General features: G+C 36.9%; 1 protein-coding gene across 1 annotated transcript in view; it reads right to left on the reverse strand.

The window, feature by feature from the left end:
• Positions 1 to 22,572, reverse strand: part of LOC122817051 (bactericidal permeability-increasing protein-like) — a 505,866-nt gene that overhangs the window by 422,757 nt on the left and 60,537 nt on the right. Inside the window, exon 2 of the mRNA XM_044090193.1 lies at positions 20,682 to 20,796. Within this exon, the coding sequence (XP_043946128.1) occupies positions 20,682 to 20,796 (115 nt within the window). The remainder of the gene's footprint in view (positions 1 to 20,681; positions 20,797 to 22,572) is intronic.

Here is a 22,572-nt window from a genome sequence, read left to right on the forward strand (position 1 = left end):
GAATATATGTCCTGTAGGGATTGAAAGTTGGAGCCAATGATTTTTTGGGCTGTTTAACAATCTTATCCAGTGACTTCTGATCAGCTTGAGGACATTTCCATAAACAGCTGAGAGGCGGGGGAATTACTGAATCCTCCAGTGATGTAGATATCGTCCAGGAGGGTCTAGATCAGACAAATGATTGGTGCCAGAACCACATCCTGAAACTAAATGTAAAAAAAATGCATTATCATACCCTTTGGGAAGTCAAATATCCCTGTAAATTACACCATCAATAGCACGCCTCTTAGGGTGGACTCAGAGGTGAGAGATCTAAGTACACAGATAGATGGTAGCCTGAACATTAACAGCCACATGTCCACAGTGGTGAGGAAATAATTTTATGTGGCACAACATATAAGTAAAGGTATGGCAACCAGATGCAAGGAAAATATATTATCACTGTACTCAGTCCTCATTAATCCAATAATTGAGTATAGTACACCATTTGGCATGTACTTGACTAGGCACTTACAGCAGCTGGAATGACCTCAGAGGTTCTTCACAAAGAAAATATAGGGTGTAAACAACATGAACTATGCAGACAGACTAAAAGCCCTATCCCTTTACTTTACTAATTATTTTGGGGAAACCAATGCCTGACCTACAAGGCACTCACAAATCCAGCCCTGATGGAGCTGCTACACATTCACAAGTCAAACAGCATGAGGGTCACCCAATCTAAAGATCTAAGTCAGTGACTCAAACAAAACATGCTGTAGGCAGATATGTGTCTCAGACATTGCGCCTTCTTTGGAACAGGCTTCCTATTCACATTAAGCAGAGCTCTTCCCTTGCCCTCTTCAAATGCAGTTTGGATCAATGGATGGGGAATCACAATTTCACACCTAGGGTAGAGCCTGTGTCTCGTACGGACAGGAACAATCTATAAGATACTCAATGCACAAGCACAGATCCATGCCATCCTCTTGCCCGTAGGGACCATATATTGGGTAAAAATCAGGATAAATTGGCTAGGCTTGTAAGGGCCCTTAAGCTGTTACTCTAGTACCCATTAATGATGGAATACTAAGAATCTCCCTCTTTAAGTACATTTTGCTTACATATCCTAGGTTTAAATGTGTGATTACTCATGCATTCCTTCTGACTAGTTTTAAAGGTTGCCAGGGAAATACTCCACATGATATGTATGGGCATCATAGTGATGAAGTGTGGAATACATTGGGTTATGTTCTTGTATCTAATGTTGATTGAGTAGTATATATTTAGGTCTCTAGAGTGGATGCTTGCTCTACCTGTTCTGTTCTGTTTAGGTGATGGAGTTCAAAGAGTGTTGGGTCAATTATATCATGGAAGGTCAAGCAGAGATTACTCCTTGGGAAATTGTTTGACACTGACTAAGTGGTGGATTAAGTGCACCTTGGGAACTGGGTGGGTTTCAAACCATGAGCCACTCCTCACGTACACATCATTTTTTGGACCATGTATAAATACTTGCATTCCTTTTGGTCTTTTGGATTCATCTTTTTGGTTTAAGATCATTCATACTGTTGCCATCATATTCTTTGATGTCTGTAGTCACTAATTACAGCCACTTAATGGTATACATCTCATGTGTATGATTGTGATAAAAATGCCACAATAAATTATCCTAACTTGCTTTACATAAATGTACACTAGTCCCACAAATACAGACCAATGACTGTTTAACCTAATCATTCAAAGTCAAAGTCAAAGTAAACTTTATTGTCATACAGATCAACACAGAGGAAAAAGTACATATCACTCCACAAAATTTTTATACTCAGGCTTGTACCGTATGAATGACAGTTTACAGAAGGATGATAGATTAAATTAATAAAAAATTAATTAAATTAAATAAAAAAAATAAAATACAAAAAAGTAAATAAAATTAACCAAAATTGAAATCTCTATTTACATCAGAAACACAACAAATACAAAAGCAGGAATAGGCTCAGTAGAAATATAAGAATATGCAAAAAACAGTAATATAATAAATAAAAGAGGCATATATGTAAACTTCCCCACCACCAATATATACCATAAACTTACAAGTCACAGTTTTCCTAGTGCAGTTGGAGATGTATGAAGTGAGCTATTCAGAGAGTTTATGTAAACAACAATGACATATTGCACACAAATGTTTTACCCATGTAGCCTGTTAGGCTATGGGTTTGTTATTCAGCAGTCTGATAGCGTATGGGAAGAAGCTATTATGGAATCAGGATGTCCTGCATCTAATGCTAATGTAGCGCTTCCTTGTTGGCAGGAGTTTGAACAGTCCATGAGCCAGATGGTGTATATCTCTCAGTAGTTTTTGGACTCTGCCATAGCATTTGCTGAATATATGTCCTGTAGGGATTGAAAGTTGGAGCCAATGATTTTTTGGGCTGTTTAACAATCTTATCCAGTGACTTCTGATCAGCTTGAGGACATTTCCATACCAGACAATGATGTTGCTTGTCAGTACACTCTCAGTCATGGCTCTGTAGAAGGTGAGTAGGACCTGTGGGGGCAGGTTAGCTCTATGAAGTCTCCTAAGGAAGTGGAGATGTTGAGCTCTCTTTATAAGGTAGGAAGTGTTTGTGTTCCAACTTAGGTCTTACAAGATATGTACCCCTAGGAATTTGGTGCTGTTTACTCTTTCCACTGTGGCACCATTGATGATGATAGGGGTGCATGGCTTTTTCCTTCCTCCTGAAATCGATGATGATTTCCTTACTTTTGTTGTCAGTGCACCAATGAACGAGTTGGCTCAATTCTTCCCTCTAGACCCCCTCATTTTCCTTCTTGATAAGGCCAATTACTGTGATGTCATCTGCAAATTTGATGATGCTATATGAATGATGCATAGCTGTGCAGTCACGTGTTAGAACTGTGAAAAGAAATGTACTGAATATGCAACCTTGTGGGACCCGGTGTTTAGGGTGATGGTGTTTGAGTGCTGCTTTCCAGCTCAGAGTCACCCATTCTTACCCACAGACAGCCCCTATACCCAGCAATTATATCCTATTCTTGACTGTACACACCTCAGATGACTGATATTTTACCAAATGCCCCCTAGTCCTGCAAAGACAGACAACAGTTTTGTTTTGCATCAACATGCAGTTTGTTAACACATATGAAGGCTGAAATCAAATCTCTGTCATTACTTAGTACCTACATACGATCCTGAGTAATTTGCCATAAACTACAGGCTTTATGGTAGACAGACCAAAAATAAATGCAAAATCAGGGACAGTGGAAAACGTTGCATCACATAACCCCAAATATTCCAACTTATTTCACACAAATGCACATTAGCATTGCAAAATCAGATGATTAGCTGAACAAACTTCCAGAGGGTAAATTACTTTCACCCACAAATAGCCCTCACCCTACCCAGCACAGCTACAGCCACTTTGATGTGTAAACCTCTATGGACTATGATAAACATTGCCATTGTCTACTGAGACAGTTGCTATACTAACTGTTTTTGTATTGGCATGCATTTTTGAAGGATACGAATTCTGAAAAAAATAAATTTTTGTCATCACTTAGTGACTGAAATCTTCACTGATTTGCTAGAAAACCACAGATTTTGTGAAGCACAGGTGAAATACACGAGGCAAAATCAAGGATATTCTCTGAAAACGGGGACAGTTTTACTTTGCTTCACACAAGTATTTAGCAGAGAATAAATTTGTTGACTGGGTAAGCCAACTGGAAATATTGTCCCTTTTCAGGGGTGACCCAGGAGCATTGTCTGGCTCAGTGACTTACTCAGACTTACACAGAAGGCAATTGAAGGTGGACAGAATGAAATCATGTATGGTGGGCACAATAACCAGATCTTTCTCAGCTCAAAGTTTTAGTCTCCTGCACTAACTGTCATCCAATGTATTTCATACAAATACACACTAATCCTGTAAAGTCAGATTTTAAAATAATAAAACAAGACGGTAAACTGTTTTCATCCTCAGCTGACACACCCCATCCCCATTTATTCACTGTAATCCTCAGTGATTTGCTATAAAACCACAATTTCTATCAATCACAAACTAGAAATATAAAGCAAAGTCAGGGGCATTCTGTTGTATCAGGGACATCTTCAACTTTGCTTCACATAAAAACTTAACAGAAGATACATTTTCCAGGTATTTCATACAAATGTACATGAGTTCTATAAAACCATATTTTAAAATAAACAAACAACAAGACAGTAAGCTGTTTTCATTGACAGGCAGCTTTCCCCTGCCCCAATTTGGTGACTGTAATCCTTAACGATTTACCATAAAACCACACATTTTATGAGGCACAGAACAAAAGTATAAGGCAAAGTCAGGGACATTGTGTGATATCAGGGACAGTTTCACATTTTCGTCCTACAAAGACTCAGAAAAAAATAAAATATTCAAAAGTATTTATACAAATCCACATTAGTTTTGTAAAGCCATATTTTAAAATAAGAAAACAAGACTGTTTTCGTCTACAGAAGTAAGTCCCCCATTTTAGTGACTGTGATGCTCAATAATCTGATATAAAAACACTGTTGATGTACAGACCGAAACTACATTTGTGTGATATCAGGGACAGTTTCAATTTTCCTTCACACAGTTGCCAGATATTCAATAAAGGTTGTAAGAAAAATAAAAAAAAAAAATCCAAACTGCAGTTTCACTGTGCAATACCTTAAGCCTCCTGAATATTTTACAGTGAAAACTTGAGCTTGGCTGGGTTTTTCTTGCAGTTTTTGCTGAATGGTTTGTTGGGGTCACCTTTTGACCATTTAGTACAGAGAATAAATATCCAAGCATATTTTAAACAAATCCACACTAGTCCTATGAAGCCAGATTTTAAAATGATAAAACTACAAGAGGATAAGTGTCCTTTATCCACAGCCTCCAGCCCATTTAATGGATGCGATCTTCAATGATTTGCCAGAAAAGGCACATATCAAAACATGAGTCAAATTCAGGGACAGCCTGCAAAATCCCAGTCTGATGCTTTCTACCAAGGACTAGACCAAACAAATGGTTATTGTGTTAATCATAGGCTTGCCCTCAATACCAAGAAAGGCATTGCAGCATGTTTTTTAAATTTAATATTGCCTCTGCTTGCCATATATATAATGAACTTGAGTACCTTTGTGGCAACAGACAAGCCTTTGACCACCATGTCTCTGTGATGATTAGGGGCACTGTAATCAATGATAGGCCTAATAATGGAGGAATAATGTGAGACTATAAATTCCTTGGACCTTACATAGATAGTATGAAGGCTAAATTGTGCAAGTAGACGGATTTTCTAATCACCACAGAGACGTGGTGATCAAAGGCTTGTCTTTTGTAAGAAAGGTACCCAAGTGCCTGATGATTGTGTCAGATTTAAATGGGATCTGGAGTTTCAGAACAGGATTTGATAACTACCAGTTTGCACTCATCAGCAAATTTGGTTAGTCATAGCAATTCACTTCAGAGAAATATATATATCAAAAAGGAGGGAGACTAAGACAAACCCCTTTGGGGTATTGTTAGTAATGTTTTTTTGTCTAGAGTAAACACCACTGACCTTAACATTTTGGATTCTGTCAGATAGTCAGTTACTTATCCAGCGAACTATGTATGAGTTAATGTCGAGCTGGGGATATTTGTCAATAATCCCAACATAGGGGATATGTCAAAAGCCTTGTAAAGGTTTAGATAGGTGGCATGGACTCTATGCCATTTACCAGTGGCCTTAGTAACCTTTAAAAAACAAACTCAACCAGATTAAGCAGACATGATCTGCCTTTTACAAAGCCAAACTGGTATGGATCCAATTCAGCTATAATGCACTATATTGCCTTGCAAATATGCTAGTGAAATTAATAAGCTTGTAATTCCCAGAATCAGTAGACAGACCACCTTTATGTAAGGGCATCACAGCAGCTGTTCTCCACACATTGGGGTGTAACTAGTGGAAAGACTCAGGCTGAAGAGGAGGTGATGGAGGACTTTTGCTAGATGGGACTTGACACTTCTTAGCAGACATGCAAGGGTATTGTGAAGATACATGGATCTGGCATTTTTAATTTTGGAAAGTGCCAAAAGGATTTGATCCAAAGTAATTTTATGAGGACAGGTGTGAACGGGAATGGGCAAAGATGGAAGGGTGGGTGCACTGAGCCTGGAAGACAATTTATCTGCAAGAATACTAGCACATTTATTGGAGATAAAGAATGAGGTATAATTAGAAATAAGTTCATTACAGAATTGTTAGTTACTTCTAAGCTTCCAAATATAGCTGAAAAGGCCTTATGGTTGATTTTTAAATTACTTGCTTCCCTACAGTCATAGATGGCATTACATTTCCTAGAGGTAATTTTGAGGCTCTTACTCACCATTTTTAAATCTCTTTTATAATGATGAACTGGACATTTTTTGAAATGGGCAAAACCTTTTCCTTTTCTTATGCAGTTGTTTAATGTGGTTGTTTCCAATACAAGTTTTTTTTTTAAACTTTCCATTAAGCTTATATCTGACTAGTACAGATGCCTTAATACATCTGCCAAAGAGAGAGTAATATTCTGAGATGTAGGCAGCATCCTTAGGTGCAAGGCTTCTGGGGTGGGGGACATAATCTGTGATTATCCACAAGATCAGTAAACGATAACTGGCTTTGGAATATTCCCTGAATGTAGAGGAGTTATTAGGTGGGTGAAAAGCATGACTTCAGGGATACTTTAGGGATTATTTTGTGATGGGAGGGTCACTGTGAAAAAAATGTTATACAAAACATCTGCGATATCAAATTAAATTATAGAAAAATATTTTATTTATTCAGGAAGAAAATATATACCTAGAGTGCATACTCTTTTGCTGAGTCATTTACAGAAACAATGAGGATTTTCCTTCTGGCAATGTGGACATGCAGGCTAAACCTAATAAAGTCTGGAATACTATCAAAAGAGAAGAACAGCATGAACCAATTTAATACACACAGCAGATTGTTGTGTTTCTTTGAATTTTTTTGATATTTTGGAAAATAGTTAAAGAAAGTGAATGAAATATTGGACAGATTTTGTGGACAAAGTATTATGACTAGCATCAGAACTGAAAAGAAGGTAAATGATGGAAAGAAGGTCTTAGCATAGATATGAAAGAATGTTTAAAAATTGAAAATGGAAAGTATTTATTAGTATTTATTTTACATTTGTTTACCTGGAAAGGTCCAACTGGCAGCAGTGGTGGCTTCAAATCAAAGGGGGGTTGCAGGAGACAGCTGAATGAGTGTGGCCAATGGGAAGGGGTGTGACCAACTAGAAAGGGGTGGGGCTATACTAAAAACTGCAAAAAACTGGGACTTTAATTAAATACGCTTCGCTGGGTGCCAAACCGTCATTATGAGAGTCCAATCAAGGCAAAATGAATTGTAGAAGAAAAAAAATATTTCAAAGCACTGGCTGTATGACAGCTTACTTAATATCTAGATGGAAACAAAAAGGTTGTGAGGCATGAAAAAAATACTTTTTAAATACATTACTGGAATGCCAGTCAAAATCAAGTATAAAAAAACAAGCAACACTCAAGTCAAATCACTTCTCTTTGCACTGCAGTTCTAATTATAATTTATATTCAGCGTTATAAAAGTACCAAGTAACATGCTGAAAGTAGCAATCTCTGTGATACCCCCACTTGTAAAAATGTTTCTTAGACAAAAAAGACCTGCTGCCTGACAACTATCTGCTTGTTTCATGGGGAAAACATGATCAAAGTAAAAAATGAACAGCAAACAAGAAACAAGCTCAAGATAAATTGCTTAAAGGATTACTGCACATGTTATGGACCACACATGATAGATTGGCATTCTGTTTAGTTTATGGGTAAAGCCTACAAAGATACTGCAAGTCTCCAACCAATGTAATGAGCTTCTGAAAATGCTGTAATCCTGTCCTTTATTACAAATACTGTCATATACATTTCAATCCCTAAGGCTTATACGCAATCCAGTTATGTAAATATTCTCTGCATGGCAACAACAAAAAATGTTTTCAATGTTGGTAATTCTTTAACAGTATGCTTATTAAAGCTTACTTGCATCTTAAAATCTCAGACAAGCTTTCCTGATAGTCATTAAAGCATTGCTACTTAAACACAGAGCAACAGGCTCTGTAACAACATAAATTTTCTGAATAAGAAGTAACATAAATCAACAGTATAAAAATATGACAGCAAACCAGAACATTCTGCAAAATCAAGGACAGATGAAAAGCCACTGTAATACTTGCATCTACCTTGGATGGGGGGATATTCTGCACACTTACACTGCATAACTGCTCCTTGCCTTGCTTGGACACATCCAGAGTCACTACACTGGGGAGTGGGGTACAAGTATATCACAATTTGAAATGTCTCTGGCTGATGGTGATGGCACTGACACATGGAATAGTAGGTCTTGCATTAGTATGAATTTTCTGAAGGATATTAAATCTGAAACTCAAATGTCTGTCATTATTTTCTAAATTCAGCCTTTAATGATTTGCCACTAATTTGCCAGAAAAACACAGTTTTATGAAAAATGGACCAGAAATGTGATGCAAAAATATAAAATAGCCACACAATACAGCTGGGAACCTGTCAAAGAAGGGACACTTTTTAAATATTAGTACTGTTAACTTGAGCAGCTGACAAAATAAGATAATCTACATGCATTTCTGAAATTAAAAGCAATCTATTACTCTGATCATTACAATTGTTTATTAATTGTAAACCCTCCACGTTTTCTTCCAAATTTGTCATTTTGCGGAGGGATTATTAGGGGCAGAGCAATATTTTGAGCCAAAATTGGGAACAGTTGACAGGTTTGGATATACACAATTCTATAATGCAATTTATTTGCTCATACCTCTCAATCTCTTAATGCAGGAAACCCTGGACAAGGCCAAATATATTGAGGGGACATGCAAACAGTACTTAAATTTATCTTGTATAAACTTAGACAGGTGGCAGAATAACAGGTCTTGCTTTAGCATGCATTTTTCTGAAGAGTATGAAGTCTGAAACTCAGTGTCTGTCATTATTTAGTGACTTCATTCCTAAATGGTTTGCCAGAAAACCACAAATGTTATGAGGAACAAACCAAAATAAGAATCAAAAATCTATTCATTCTACAAAGATCTGGACAGTTGAGAGTACAGTTCAGCTGGGGCTGAGTTTGCCAACCTTCACCCCTCATAAAATCATGGTTGAATGGGGCTTCCCCCCTGCAGCTCTTCCAATGTCCCATTACTTGGCTATTTCACGCCATTTACCATAAACACTGTAATGTGCATACTGCTTTACTTCTACAATGATTTGGATTTCATTTAACTTTTTTATTTTACATTTTATAGCACGAAAACTAATAGACATCTGCTAAACAAAGCAATGCAGTTTCACAATGAAAATAGACTTAGCATTAAAACTTCTCTGCCCTTGAAACTCACATTCATTGAAACAACATCAAAACCCAAATTCAAAGAAAATACATCTGGTCAGTGGCAGATAAAGATTAACTTGGGCTGTTTTCAAATCATAGACCCCTTGCTCAGGAAATATACATGTGTTCTTTGATACACCTTCCTGACTGTATTAAATTATTTTCCTTGTATAATACAGTACAGTTGTTAGAGGGCATTTTAAATGTATTGTTTTGAACATTTTTCCAGTAAACAATGAAACAAAATGCATGCACCAAGAATGACAAAACTGCCCAATTCAGAAAATTTCCATCATAAAAATCTACTTAAACTTCTACAGTCCACCAGTATCAGTACATATGCACAATCTCTGCAGAAGTAAAAGTCATCTAAATAATTCCACATTAAGGAGATCTGTAACTAATGAACAGGTTGCTGATAGCACACAACTTTATATTTCATTGTTTCATCTACAAATAAAGTGCCTGTTGCTCCTGAGGAATAAATTGCCTATGCTACATTAAAAAAATGATAAGGTAGTAATATTGCCAACTGATAACAGGTTCATCATCACTAAACATCTCCACCAAAGAAGACATTCTTGGGACTGCAGAATCCACCCCCTTTAAAAGTACAACACAGTACAGTATTAGTAATGCATCTATATAATGTGGGAGTAGAACCCACAGTCTTCTGCATCAAAAGCAAATACACTATCTGTTGTGCTATTAACAACACAAATAGCCACAGCATAAGCAGCACTAAACTTCTCTTTAAGCTCTCAGCTCCTTGTAAAATGCACTAGACACTCAACTGAATCTCTCAACTTTGAAGCACAAGAAATCTGGAAAAAGCTAAAATTTATTGAGGGGGGAGCCCAAAAACTAGGGATACATTTTTAAACATTGCTTGCATAATCTTGGAAAGTTGCTGGAATAAAATGCTATGTTACCACCATGCATTTCACTGCCAAGTCTTGAACTCTGGACCTGAGCACTACAGACAGAACAACATACCACTATGCCAAATTTGTTCCCTATTACACCATTGCAGACGCAGGTTGTTGAATGAGTCTTTGTCGAAAAGTAATGCGTGAAAAGGCAAAATAGCAAAGTGGCATTTGAGTGAATTCTTTCCCTGGGAAAGAATTCGTTTGGCCACTTTCGCTACTTTGCCTTTCCAGCACTGTAGTGCGATCTCAGAGTTGGTATATTTAAGCAGGGCCCCCACGTTAAGTAATGTTTTACTATTTTGTTTTTTTTGTTTTGGAACAGTGATTGTTTTCCATTGGAAAATAATTGCCGTTCTGAAGTTTCGATGTTGTAAGCTTTCACTTAAATGGGGTCAATTATTTGTCGTTCGCTCTTCTGAGCATGCGATATGATAATATAGACCTGCCAAATCAGCTGTTTTATGAAAGACAGGTAGACTGAAACTTAAATGGCTATCATTTAGGGAATTCAGTTCTCACCATAGCTCTCAACCTGGACAAAGCCAATAATGGGGGAATACAGCCCCAAAAATAGGGACAAATTTCAAATACTGATCTTAGAAAATTGCTAGAATAAAAGGATTTGTGTTGCCATGTACTTTCTGAAGAATATCAAGTCTGAAATTCAAATGCCTGTCATTATTTAGTGAATTCAAAATCCAGGAAAAACACAGATTTTATGAGGAGAGAAATGAGGCAAAATTTCAGAAGTGGTGGTGGGTAGGGAATTCAAGCTCTTGCTACCTACTCCCAAGGTCACTCACATACACACACACACACACACACACACACACACACACACACACACACACACACACACACACACGCACACACACACACACACACACACACACACACACACACACACACACACACACACACACACCTTCCGTATAAACAAAACAAGTAGTACCTGCAGTTTCAGTCCAAAGCAGCTTCCTTATTGCCAGCCAGCCAAAGCTCCCAGTTTCAAACACAAAAGCCCTGTGAGAGAGTCAAAGTCCTGTCCTTCCCCCGAGAGCAGGCTCCAGCCTGCAGATGTTGCAGTCCAATCCCCTTACAGTCAATGCAGTTGTAACTGCATAGACGTCTGGGATCTTTGCTGTTGCAGGCTGTCTTCTGAGTCTGGACTGTCTTACCAGCAGTCCGGTTTCTGTGCGCATGCTCCAGACTGGGTCAGTAGCAGTCTGGACTCAGGAAACACCGCAAGTGCGCATACGTGACTTCCGGACTCGGGAAATGCGGCGAGTGCACATGCGCAAGCTCCAGGGACTCGCCTTTGTTTTGTTTATTTTTCTTTTGTTTTTTATTCCTTTCTTTTTCTTTTGTACAGCTGGGGGGCTGCAGTCCTGCAGCCCAATAGCACGAGCTGCCCCTGCTGGGCAGGGTTGCCCGTTTTCAGCAGAGGCCTAGGGAGAAAATCTCCAAGCAGTAAAACATAAGATATTAAAGTACAGTGTTAAATACAGAAAACATGCAGTGATAAAATAGACAGTATAGGTAACCTACAGTAAAAACTCAAAAATAATAATAATGCACAGTGAAAGTATGGGCAATAGAGAATACAACATTTACACCTTGGACAACATTTGTAGTTAGATGGATGTTTTTGATTGGATTAAAACGTACATTTAGCAGAAACAGAATTGAGACTCTTGACTGGATTATACATTTGATAAATATAGTTCAAATTAGTGTTTGGTGGTGAAAGTACATGATGATGGTATGAGTACATACACAAGAATATGCAGCAAGCTGTAAGAGTAAGCAGCACTAGTAGTTGAAATAATAATTCAATCTGCTTTATGGACTAGTAGTGTTAAAAGAGGTTAGGTAGGAGATGAGAAAGTGTGTTTAGGAGAGTTTTAAGGTATTACCCAAGGCTAGTACATGTACAAGACCATGAGTTATTTAAATGTAACTTAGGAAGGCACTTAAAGTTACAAATGTTATCTAGTGACTGGATGACAAGAGGGAGTGCATTCTAGGTTTTTGCTGCAGTAATGCGTTTTTTAAAGCAAGAAACATCTTATGACAACTTATGACATAGGCAATCATACATTTATATACATGAAAACAATCCATATTTACATATTTTAGTTGCAAGCATTATACATCACATATAATCTTCTGTATAGTCATTGTTAATCAAACATTACATAGCCCATTCAATTCCTGTCTTCCCTTAAACCTCATTCCTCCAAACCATTATTCTGCATGTATTGTTCCAGCAATTCCCATTTTCTATATAATTTCCTCCTACCCTTTCTAAAGATCCCCCTTCCAGTTATTTTATCTCTGTTACTATATTCACTACTTCTAGTACAGTTGGTTTAGCCTTTGATTTCTATTTCCTAGTAAGTGCCTTTTTGGCAGCCACCAGAATTAAACTCAGCAAGGCCTTTCTATGTCTACTCAATTCCGATTCTGTGTCACAGCTTAAAAAAACATTAAAGAAATGTCCTTAGTTACACCAATTTGTCAACACAATATTTCTGACAGAGTAGTTTGTACGGAATTGTTAAAATCTGACAACTCATCACACTCCCAAAAATATGTTCCCAATGACCTCTTTCTTCCCCATCATACCTCCAACATTTCCAAGCTACCTGAGAAAAAATTCTTTGGAGTTTGCTTGGGATATAAAAATACCTAAGCAAACACTTCCAACCAATGATCCTAAATCTTCTAGACTTTGTTGCATATTTGGGAGGCATGCATATATTCTCCCATTGTTGGTTATCCAATTTCTTTTTAAATCCTTTCTAACCTCCTCAGATTGACTCCTACAGTTGTCATACAATATTTCATATGCCCTACTAATTATAACTTTTTTAACAGCAGCTTATTTTCTAGATTCTATTAAAAACTCTACCACTGCTAGTCTTTCACTTAAGATAACTGTATTCCTTTCTGTTTGCCTAAACTCTGATATCAGTCAACTTGATAGGGAAGGCCATCCCTAGCCTGTAGTCCAAATGAATTATTGGGCTCTTTAGACTCTATTAACTTTCCCTTTCTATTTCTTCCCAATACCTTGGTTCTTTTGCCAGTTTGCTCCAAGTTAATTTCAGCCACCTGTTGCTTATTTTATATACCCCTAATTGCAGTCATCTCTATCATCAGAATATCCTTTCTCCATTCCTGTGTTGGCTTAGTTCTTAGAATACTTTTTGCTACTTTATGAATATAATATTCTGTATTTTATTGTTATTTTCCTTAAGGACCTGCATCCAAAATCAGTCTCTCCTTGTTTCTTGAGCTTCCTCCTATTTTATCATCATCATCCCTTTCCACTTTGAATTATAGCTTTCTGCTTGTACTATGTATATAAGCCTTTACTGTGCATCTCGGAAATACCCTTTCAAATCAGGTAATCCCAAATCACCTTGTTCTATTGGAAGAATCAATTTATCCAACTTGATTCTTGCCTTCTTCCCCTTCAAGATAAAATCCTTCACCTCTTTATTTATTACTGTCTGCAAATTCTCTTCTGGTTGATAAAAATAATGCCTGACCCGTGTATAAAACTAAGGGGACTAAAAACATTTTCACTGCTTGTATCTTGCTATTCATATCCATAAAACAGAGCTTCATATTTCTCAGTGTTTGTATTATCATTTGTTTAGTCTCTTTTCACAGATCCTTAGCTGCCAGAACAGAATCCTTTTAATCCATACTCCTAAGTACTTCATTTTGTCCTGTCCCCATAAACATGGGTATTGCTGAACCAATTCTTGTATGAGTACATAGTTTACAGCTATTGTCTTTGTTTTATATTAATTTGTATCAAGAAAAGACATGAATCTGAGTCAGAATGTTCCACGACACTTTTTTTGTTTTATCAGGTACAACATAATATCATCTGCAAATAAAGCCAGTTTTTCTTGATTAATATACCAATTATATCCGTTAGTTTATGAGTCCCTTATTTTCTTTACGGATGGAAGCACACAAAGAAGAAAGAGGACACCCCTGCCTGTTTCCTCTTTTCAAACCAAACTTATCAGAGAGGAACCCCCAACTTTAATTTTCATCTCTGATCCCTCATATATTCTCCTAAATAACCTTATTACTTTGTCAGGGCATGCAAATGCTTCCATTGCCCTACTCAGATTACTCTGTCAGTTGCTTCCTCTGCACCAAGACATATCAACAGCAGTGGTATTTTCTTATGTTCTACTTCCTTCCCGATCATTATTGTTTCACTAATATTGTCAAATGTCTGCCTCCCCTCCACAAAACCACACTGATCCATCTCTATCAATTTTGGAATCACGTTTGCTATTCTTTTAGCCATTATAGACATAGACACTTTATAATCATGGTTTAGAATCAAAATGGACCTATATGAAGCTTGATCTGGTGGGTCTTTGCCATCATTAGGTATTACAGCTACCACTGCTTTCTTCCAGGACGTTGGTGCTTCTCCTCCTTTTAAAATACTGTTAAACAAAACCTTCTAGATCTTTATCACCTTCTTCCATCCTAGCTTCCAAATTTCAGAGGAATACCATCTATTCCTGGAACTTTCCTGTAGATAGGTTATACGTCACCATTTTTATCTTATCTCCTTCTATCCTTTTAGTAATTGAGCCTCATCTAACTCCAACCTTGGAATATTTAATTATTCCATAAACATTTCCATTTGTACTTTTTCTTGATTTCCAAATTCCTCTCCTTTATGCATATTTTAAAAAAATGTCCAAAATATTTCTAATACCTCTACAGGATCTCTGGTCATTTCCCCTTGTTTAGGCTCCCTAAGCTTGGCAACAACCCTTTCTACTTTCTGTTGCCTGAGCCATTGTGCTAAAAGTCTTTGTGCTCTGGAGTTATTATCAAAGGAGAGTTGCTTTACAGCAATCTTACTAAACTCATGCATATTGTCAAGGAAGTCCCTTATTTTCTCTTTAGCAGTCTGCAGTTGTGCATCTTTTTGTTTTGTGAGATTCCCCCTATTCTGGAATACTTTAACCTTTGTCAGTCCCTCTATACAATTCTTGTTACTTCTTAACAATATCTCTTTTTCTTGAATTTCTACCCTATTTTTAAACTCCACTTTCATTTTAACCCACTCCTTAACTATTTTTTCTGAAGAAATTTCTATTTTCCCCAATAACTCCCAAATAATTTCCACTACCCTTTCCTTTAATTCCTTTCTGTTTAACAACAGGCAGGGATGTGCCAGTGTCTCGTACATATTTATTTACTTTGCATTTTAATTTTAGTTATTATTGGATTGTGATATGAAATAATTCTTGGATGCATATCAAAACTTTCAGTTAAATGCACATATTCCTGTGTAATATTCTGTCAAGCCTAGCCCAGTTTTTGTACCTTGGGGAAGAATATGTAAATCTGATCTGAGCTCTTACGACTGAATTCAAATCTTCCATGCCAAATGTTTTCACAATGTTCTTCAAAAACTACCCTCTTTTGTTATATTTTCCCTTCTAGGGCCCCAGGAAACATAGTGACTGTTACAAATCAAATTCCAGTCCCCACCTATAAGTAGTATTCCCTGCTGAAAGCTGATTTACAAATCCAATCCCAGTCCCCACCTATAAGTAGCATTCCCTGCTGAAAGCTGATTTACAAATCCAATCCCAGTCCCCACCTATAAGTAGCATTCCCTGCTGAAAGCTGATTTTTTTCTTCCAGCATTTTCTTAAGCTCCACTGCAGCAGTTTTAGATGGAATATAAATACATGCCAGTGTAATCCTCCTCCCTTGCCAGTAGTTTAACACTACCTTCTTTGACATACTAAGGAGCCTAGCCCCATGTAGAACTTCTAGACTGAAATCTAACATCACCCCTTGGCTATCAAAAGATACTAAACATTTTCTTAGACTAAGAGATAAAGCCTGGACACTGTGATACATTAATGAAAATCAAGTTAATCTCGAACATTACAGACAACTTCAAAACAAAGCCAAAACCCAGGTCAAACTAGACAAAAAACATCAAAAGCACCACAATAATCATAAAAATTCTGGTCCACCATAAATACGCTCCTTCAATAAGCTCAATCCTCCACTCCCATCCCATCAACCACTAGCGATAACAACAGCATAGCTGTACAATTTAATTCTTTCTTTACAAATACTATATACTGAATTACAAAGACCCACTACAATGTACCTCCAACTATCCCAAGTATACCCAAAAATGAAACTGACTACTTCTCCTTTAAACCTGTACAAACGTACACCATAAAAAAAAAAACTTCTATCTAAACTAAAGCACACAACCCTTGTAGCTGATAACCTACCCTCTGAATTCTTAAAACTAGCAGCAGATGTCATCTCCTATCTGGTTTCTATTCTCATTAACTGCCCTATATCTGAACAACAGGTTCCTCTAATCTGGAAAATATCTTATATAATCCAGTTGCACAAAGGAGGCAACTCTAATGAGTTCTCCAATTATAGACTTATAGCAATCATATCACACCTTTCAAAAGTCTTAGAAAAATGTATTTGCATGCAACTCTTCAACTACCTTTTATCTAATAATCTCCTCTCAAGTACACAGCACGGTTTCCATCGTAATCATAACAGTCCTGCTCAGCTTTACCAGTGCTATCAGGCAATATAGAAATTATGGGAATCTGGTACCCTCCATCTTTTTGGACCTATCCAAAGCATTTGATACTGTTGCCCATCAGAAATTATTTAAAGAACTCTCCACCCTAAAACTCAGCCACTCATCACTCACATGGTTCCTTGGTTACTTATCTAATTGACAACAAGCTGTGAAATGGCAACAAGATCTCTAATAACCTGTTACCATGGGAGTCTCCCAGGAATCAATTTTTGGTCCTCTACTTTCCAGTAGATTTACCAACAGACTTCATACAGCCACTACCCTAGCCTCCATTGTCCAATACGCTGATGACTCCACTGTCATCTGTGCTGCGCCTACTCTAAAATCATTTGAAACAAGGATGTAACAGTCCTTCCTAACTGCTGAAACCTGGTTATCAGATTCACAACTAATCCCGAATCCATCCAAGACTAGACTTATGCTCTTTCACCACAGTAAATCACATAACCTCACAACTCCATTCCAACTATATTCTTCTAAAAAGTTTATTAAGTTACAAAGAAGTGTGGTGGCAAATATTTTTAGATGCCACCACTCCACCTGGTCTTAATGAATTTATATCAGTTAAACCTCTACTATTAATATGATGAGATTATATATATTCATGTACTACATATATTACATATATATTATTATGTCATTAGTTTTACTAGTGTATTAGGGTACTTTAGTTACATTTACACATGTTTATATATTTTAGCAATTTTTAATAATTTATAACAATTTTTATAGGACCTTATATGTATTGTAGTTGTGTGGGTTAATCATAGTTAGTGATTGTATTTATTTTTGTTTTTATTGCTGTATTTAAAGTATTATACTATGAATTCATTATGTAAACATTAATATGACACATTCATTTCATTTAATTTGACATCTTTTATTACCATTTTCAATATTTTTATTCAGTATTGAGGGGTATATGTGATTTTCACTGTGACGTTACAGGAAACGTCACATTTTTAAATATGTACATATATTTTTAAACATGCATATCATTTTTTAAAAGGTATGTTTTAAAATAAGTTTTTACACTCCTATGTGGAGTTTAGTTATTGTTGATTATCAGATATGATTTGTTTTATACTTTGAAACTGTAGGATGATATGTATTAGAAACTCAGCGCTACTAAAAATTTGAGCGCAACTGTTTCTTTAAGAAGTTTGAATTTTTTGGCGCCAAAAAAGGTTCTTAAACCATTTTCTTGTACTTGGCGTCTAGTTCTGATGAAGCCCAGATGTTATGGGTGAAAGTGCTTAACAGTATCTCGTAGTATGTATTTTGATTTTACGGAGTTTGTATTGCAGCAAGTCCGTGATTAGTTCTCTTTGTTACAATAAATCGGCTTTTACCATTCAGGACGTGTGGCACTTATTGGTGGATCCGCAGACTATTCTTTTTCAGTGTTTGATCTTCACTTGTGTTATTCAAATGCCCTACCCTGACCATCTCAAAAAACTCTAGCTTTATTCCATAGCATATTGCCTACTCCGAGGTGATCTCTGCCTAACATGTAAAGCTATGCCAAACCCAAAGCTGTTGGACATGCTACACCTAAAGAAATCCCAATCCCTCCGAGCTGCATGCTCTAGGGACCTAAACCTTGTCACCACAATAAACAGCATATGCTGTAGGGATAGATTCCTGTCCCAGAGACTTCCCATACTCTGGAACAGGCTACCCATCTGTGTCAAGCAAAGTTCTTCATTAGCACTCCAAGAAAAATCTTAATGAGTGGATGGGAAATAGGAAATACACCCCAGAGATCACTTCTGTGTTTCTGCTCGACAGTGGCACAGGAAAATAACTTTCTTGGGTGATGTAAGCCAGGGAACCTTGTTGGCTAGGCTTACGTAGGCCCTTGGGCTGATAGCCTAGTACCTAGCTATGAGCCTATGAACTTTCACAGTTACTTCTCAACTGCTTCTTCAGCCATCTGAAGAAGCAGTTGAAAAGTAACTGTGAAAGTGCTTATGTATTTGGAATTAAAGTTTTTATTTTAACACATTGCCATCCACTTCAGTGGGGTCTGCCTGAATTAACCAAAACTGCAAATGACCGACAGCGAGATAACCGGCACCGGAAGATCAACAACAGAGAAGACCGACAGTTGAGAATCCCGATGCTGAGAACACCGACATGTTAAGGTAAGTGTGCGATAGGGATGGACTTTAGGGTCAAGGTGTGGGTAAGGAAACTGTGTGATAGTGACGGACGTTAGGGTAGGGTGTGGGTGAAGTGTGCGATAGTGACAGACTTTAGCTTTAGGGGCGGGTTAAGTGAGTTAGGGTTAGGGTGCGGGTAAGGTAAGTGTGCGATAGTGACAGACTTAAGGGTTAGGGGCGGATTAAGTGAGTTAGGGTTAGGGTACGGGTAAGGTAAATGCGCGATAGTGACGGACCTTAGGGTTAGGGTTAAGGTTAGTGCATATATAGTTGTGTATGTAAGGTTTAGTGTAGGTTTGTAAGGTTTTTGGTGTGCTTGTGTTGTGTGTGTGTTTTTCGGGAAAGTTATTTGTTTTGTTGATTGTCAGGATTTTGGTTTGTGGTTTGTCGGGCATGTGAAGTTTCGTGTTTTTGAACTTTCTGTATTGTCGTGTCGGTTATTTCGTTGTCGGTGTTTTGGCGTGTCAGTGTTATCAGGTAGACCCATATTATATATATATATATATATATATATATATATATATATATATATATATACATATATATGTCACATGTTACTTAATGTGATTCAATGAAACTGTTTTCTTGTATGTTTTTATATGTATTCAGTCTTTTTTTGTAATTACCTATGGAGCTTTTATCCCCGGGCCTCTGCTGAAAATGGGCTGTGTCCCAGTCAGACACTCCCGGTAAACAAATGTTAAATAAATAAAATAAATAAATAAAACAGAGATAATCAATAATATAGTTTGAAGGGGGCTTTCTTCATTTATGCAGGATTATACTCTGACTGTCTTTTATTACAAGTCTGAGTAAATGTATTTTGCTCACTGATTACCTGGTTACAGCTGTGTAATTTCCTTATTGTATAGTCACACACTGCAATGCTGTATTTTGTGTAGAATAACTATTGATGTTATAAACCAGCTTGCTTCTTTGCTCATGTAGTTGTCAAAAACAGAGTAAGTAACTGAATGAACAATCTCTGTACATTGATTTTCACACTTATTACAGGCTGAGCCCTTCCTTGAAATGCAAATGTCAAAACTTGATCTTTCTTGGTACTATATTTTTGATTGCACGGAGGATGTCATACTTGGAGAACGGTAATATAATGTATTCTTCAACTAATAATGGATCAGTTTTGCTGATCAGAAATATGTCCCTTTCCCATGGGTGACCCAAAAGACAGAATAAGAAGTAATAAACTGAAATTATATAGTAGGTATAACAGCAGCTGGTAAAACTGTTTCATGTAACTACTGTAATTGTGGTCAGTTACAATAAGCAAAGTCACAGTAATATAAGGAAACCAAACATAATGCAAAGTAAATGCTTAATAATGAACTAGACTTCCACAATCAACTTTAGCCTGAAAGCTACCATGATAACTTATGTTCAAGGCAAAGGAATTATGTATTGTCTGAAAACTGACCTTGTGTCACTTGACGCCATTTTCTTGAATGTGTGGCTTACCTGTAGCAGTCATAAGATACATGCCCAATAATTTTAACGCGTGTCTTGCCATGAAAGTCTGGCACCTTGATCTTGGACAACTCTTTCTGCAGAGCCTGGATTCCTATTTTCTGAGCTGAAAATTTGTCAGAATACAGTTAATTTAATATTGATTTCTGTAGTTTCTGTAGTTTTATATGTTTTTATATGTTTTACTTCTGTTGAAATACAAACATGTGTCTTCTCAAATAACCAACATTATGGTATATGGACAACATTTCTGGAGAAATACAAACACTTGTCAAAGAACCCACTGCTGTGTTCTGACAAATTCTGGACTGCATGGTAAAGGTTTATAGACAGATTTCAGATTAGACGTATAATAAAATGATTGACAGTGACTCAAACACAGATTTCTTTCTTTTTTCCACTCCTGGTTAGATGTCTTGGTTTTTACAACTTGCTGATCACTGCAGCCCATTGGTGATTACTTTAGAGATAGTTCTGTAATATTTGCTTTAGCATTTGGGGATGCCTACCAGGCTTAGCCCTTAGAAGACTGCACTGGCAATCCATCCAAAGTTTGCCTCCATTTCAAGGCCTTATGACCAGTGAGTAGCCTTTGGAAGAATTAATATGGCCACTGGTTGAATGTTAGAGGTCATACAGTGGAAATGTTGAGCTGGCACGATGGCACATCACTCATGGCTACCATCCAAAAAGTCACGTCCACCTGCTGGTGAGAGTGAGGTGACATTCAGTACTCCTTCACCAGATTCTCAGCTTTGGCAGGAATTCCTGCTCTCCAACATGGGTCAGTATCCCTTTAGAGGCTCACCCTTACCCTGACAGGGCTGCATCATTCTGGAGCCTTCTATCTCCTGAGCCACTTCCTGCACCATAGTCATTTGTATCGTTAGCATTAATACTACTGCTGAAGTGGTGGGACAACTTAAAGTGTAAACAAAGCACACAAACATTTCATTGCTGTCCTTCAGTAAACCTGAAAGTATTCTTTCATGGAAAAACTCATCATAAAAACTCCCTTTAACTTATACCTTAAAATGGTGACAAAGTGAAACAGCAGTAGTGTACAGTCACACTTATACTTTTGACTGTTAGGCTCATTTGTATGTACATCTTAGAAAAATGTCGGCACTCAAGTTTATCAGTGTTGTCTTTCTTTAAATATACTATACAAAATAAATAAAGTTGCTGCTAAGCTCTATAAAGGCAAAAGCCAGTGAGGAGAGATGTGAGACTAATAAAAGTAGAGACTATGGGAACATTATTATAATTTTGAAACCCATAACTGTGATCCCCATAATTATGACAAAATAAAAAATAGTGAAAATTAAGAACAGTAAATATTGACACAACGTAAGCCCACATTTTCATGTATTCAGCCTTGCTATTCTTAGACTCAAATTTACAATGACATTATCGATAAAGCTATGAAAATATGGTAGCATCCATCCACATTATAGTAGCTTTAAAATGAAAAATGTTCTTAATGAAATTCCGCTCGCTATTTAATATCATAGAAACGCACTCGTAACTTATTTTGCAACAAAGTGGGAAGATGTGTAGTTCTGAGTCAATAGTTTATCTGTGTATATAGTTATTTATGACACATACACCCAAAAGATTTGTTTCATTAGCGATGTTCTTCTGATAATGTGGTAGCTCTGAGAAGTTCCAAAAAAGCACATATGCAGTTCAGTGAACTTTTTCCTCATCTTATCTTATTTATTGTTTATTATTTATTTATTGACATTTGATTACTGGGAAAAGTCCTTCCGGCCCATTTTCAGTGGAGGCACAGGGAGAAAAGCTTCAAATTATTACAAAACATTTTAAGAACAATAATTATACAATCTTCCAAAATAAAACAAAAATGTTTGCAGATTAA

Source organism: Protopterus annectens, chromosome 12.part0 (genome assembly GCF_019279795.1).
Source record: "Protopterus annectens isolate FY-2018-M chromosome 12.part0, PAN1.0, whole genome shotgun sequence".
Taxonomy (NCBI): domain Eukaryota; kingdom Metazoa; phylum Chordata; order Ceratodontiformes; family Protopteridae; genus Protopterus; species Protopterus annectens.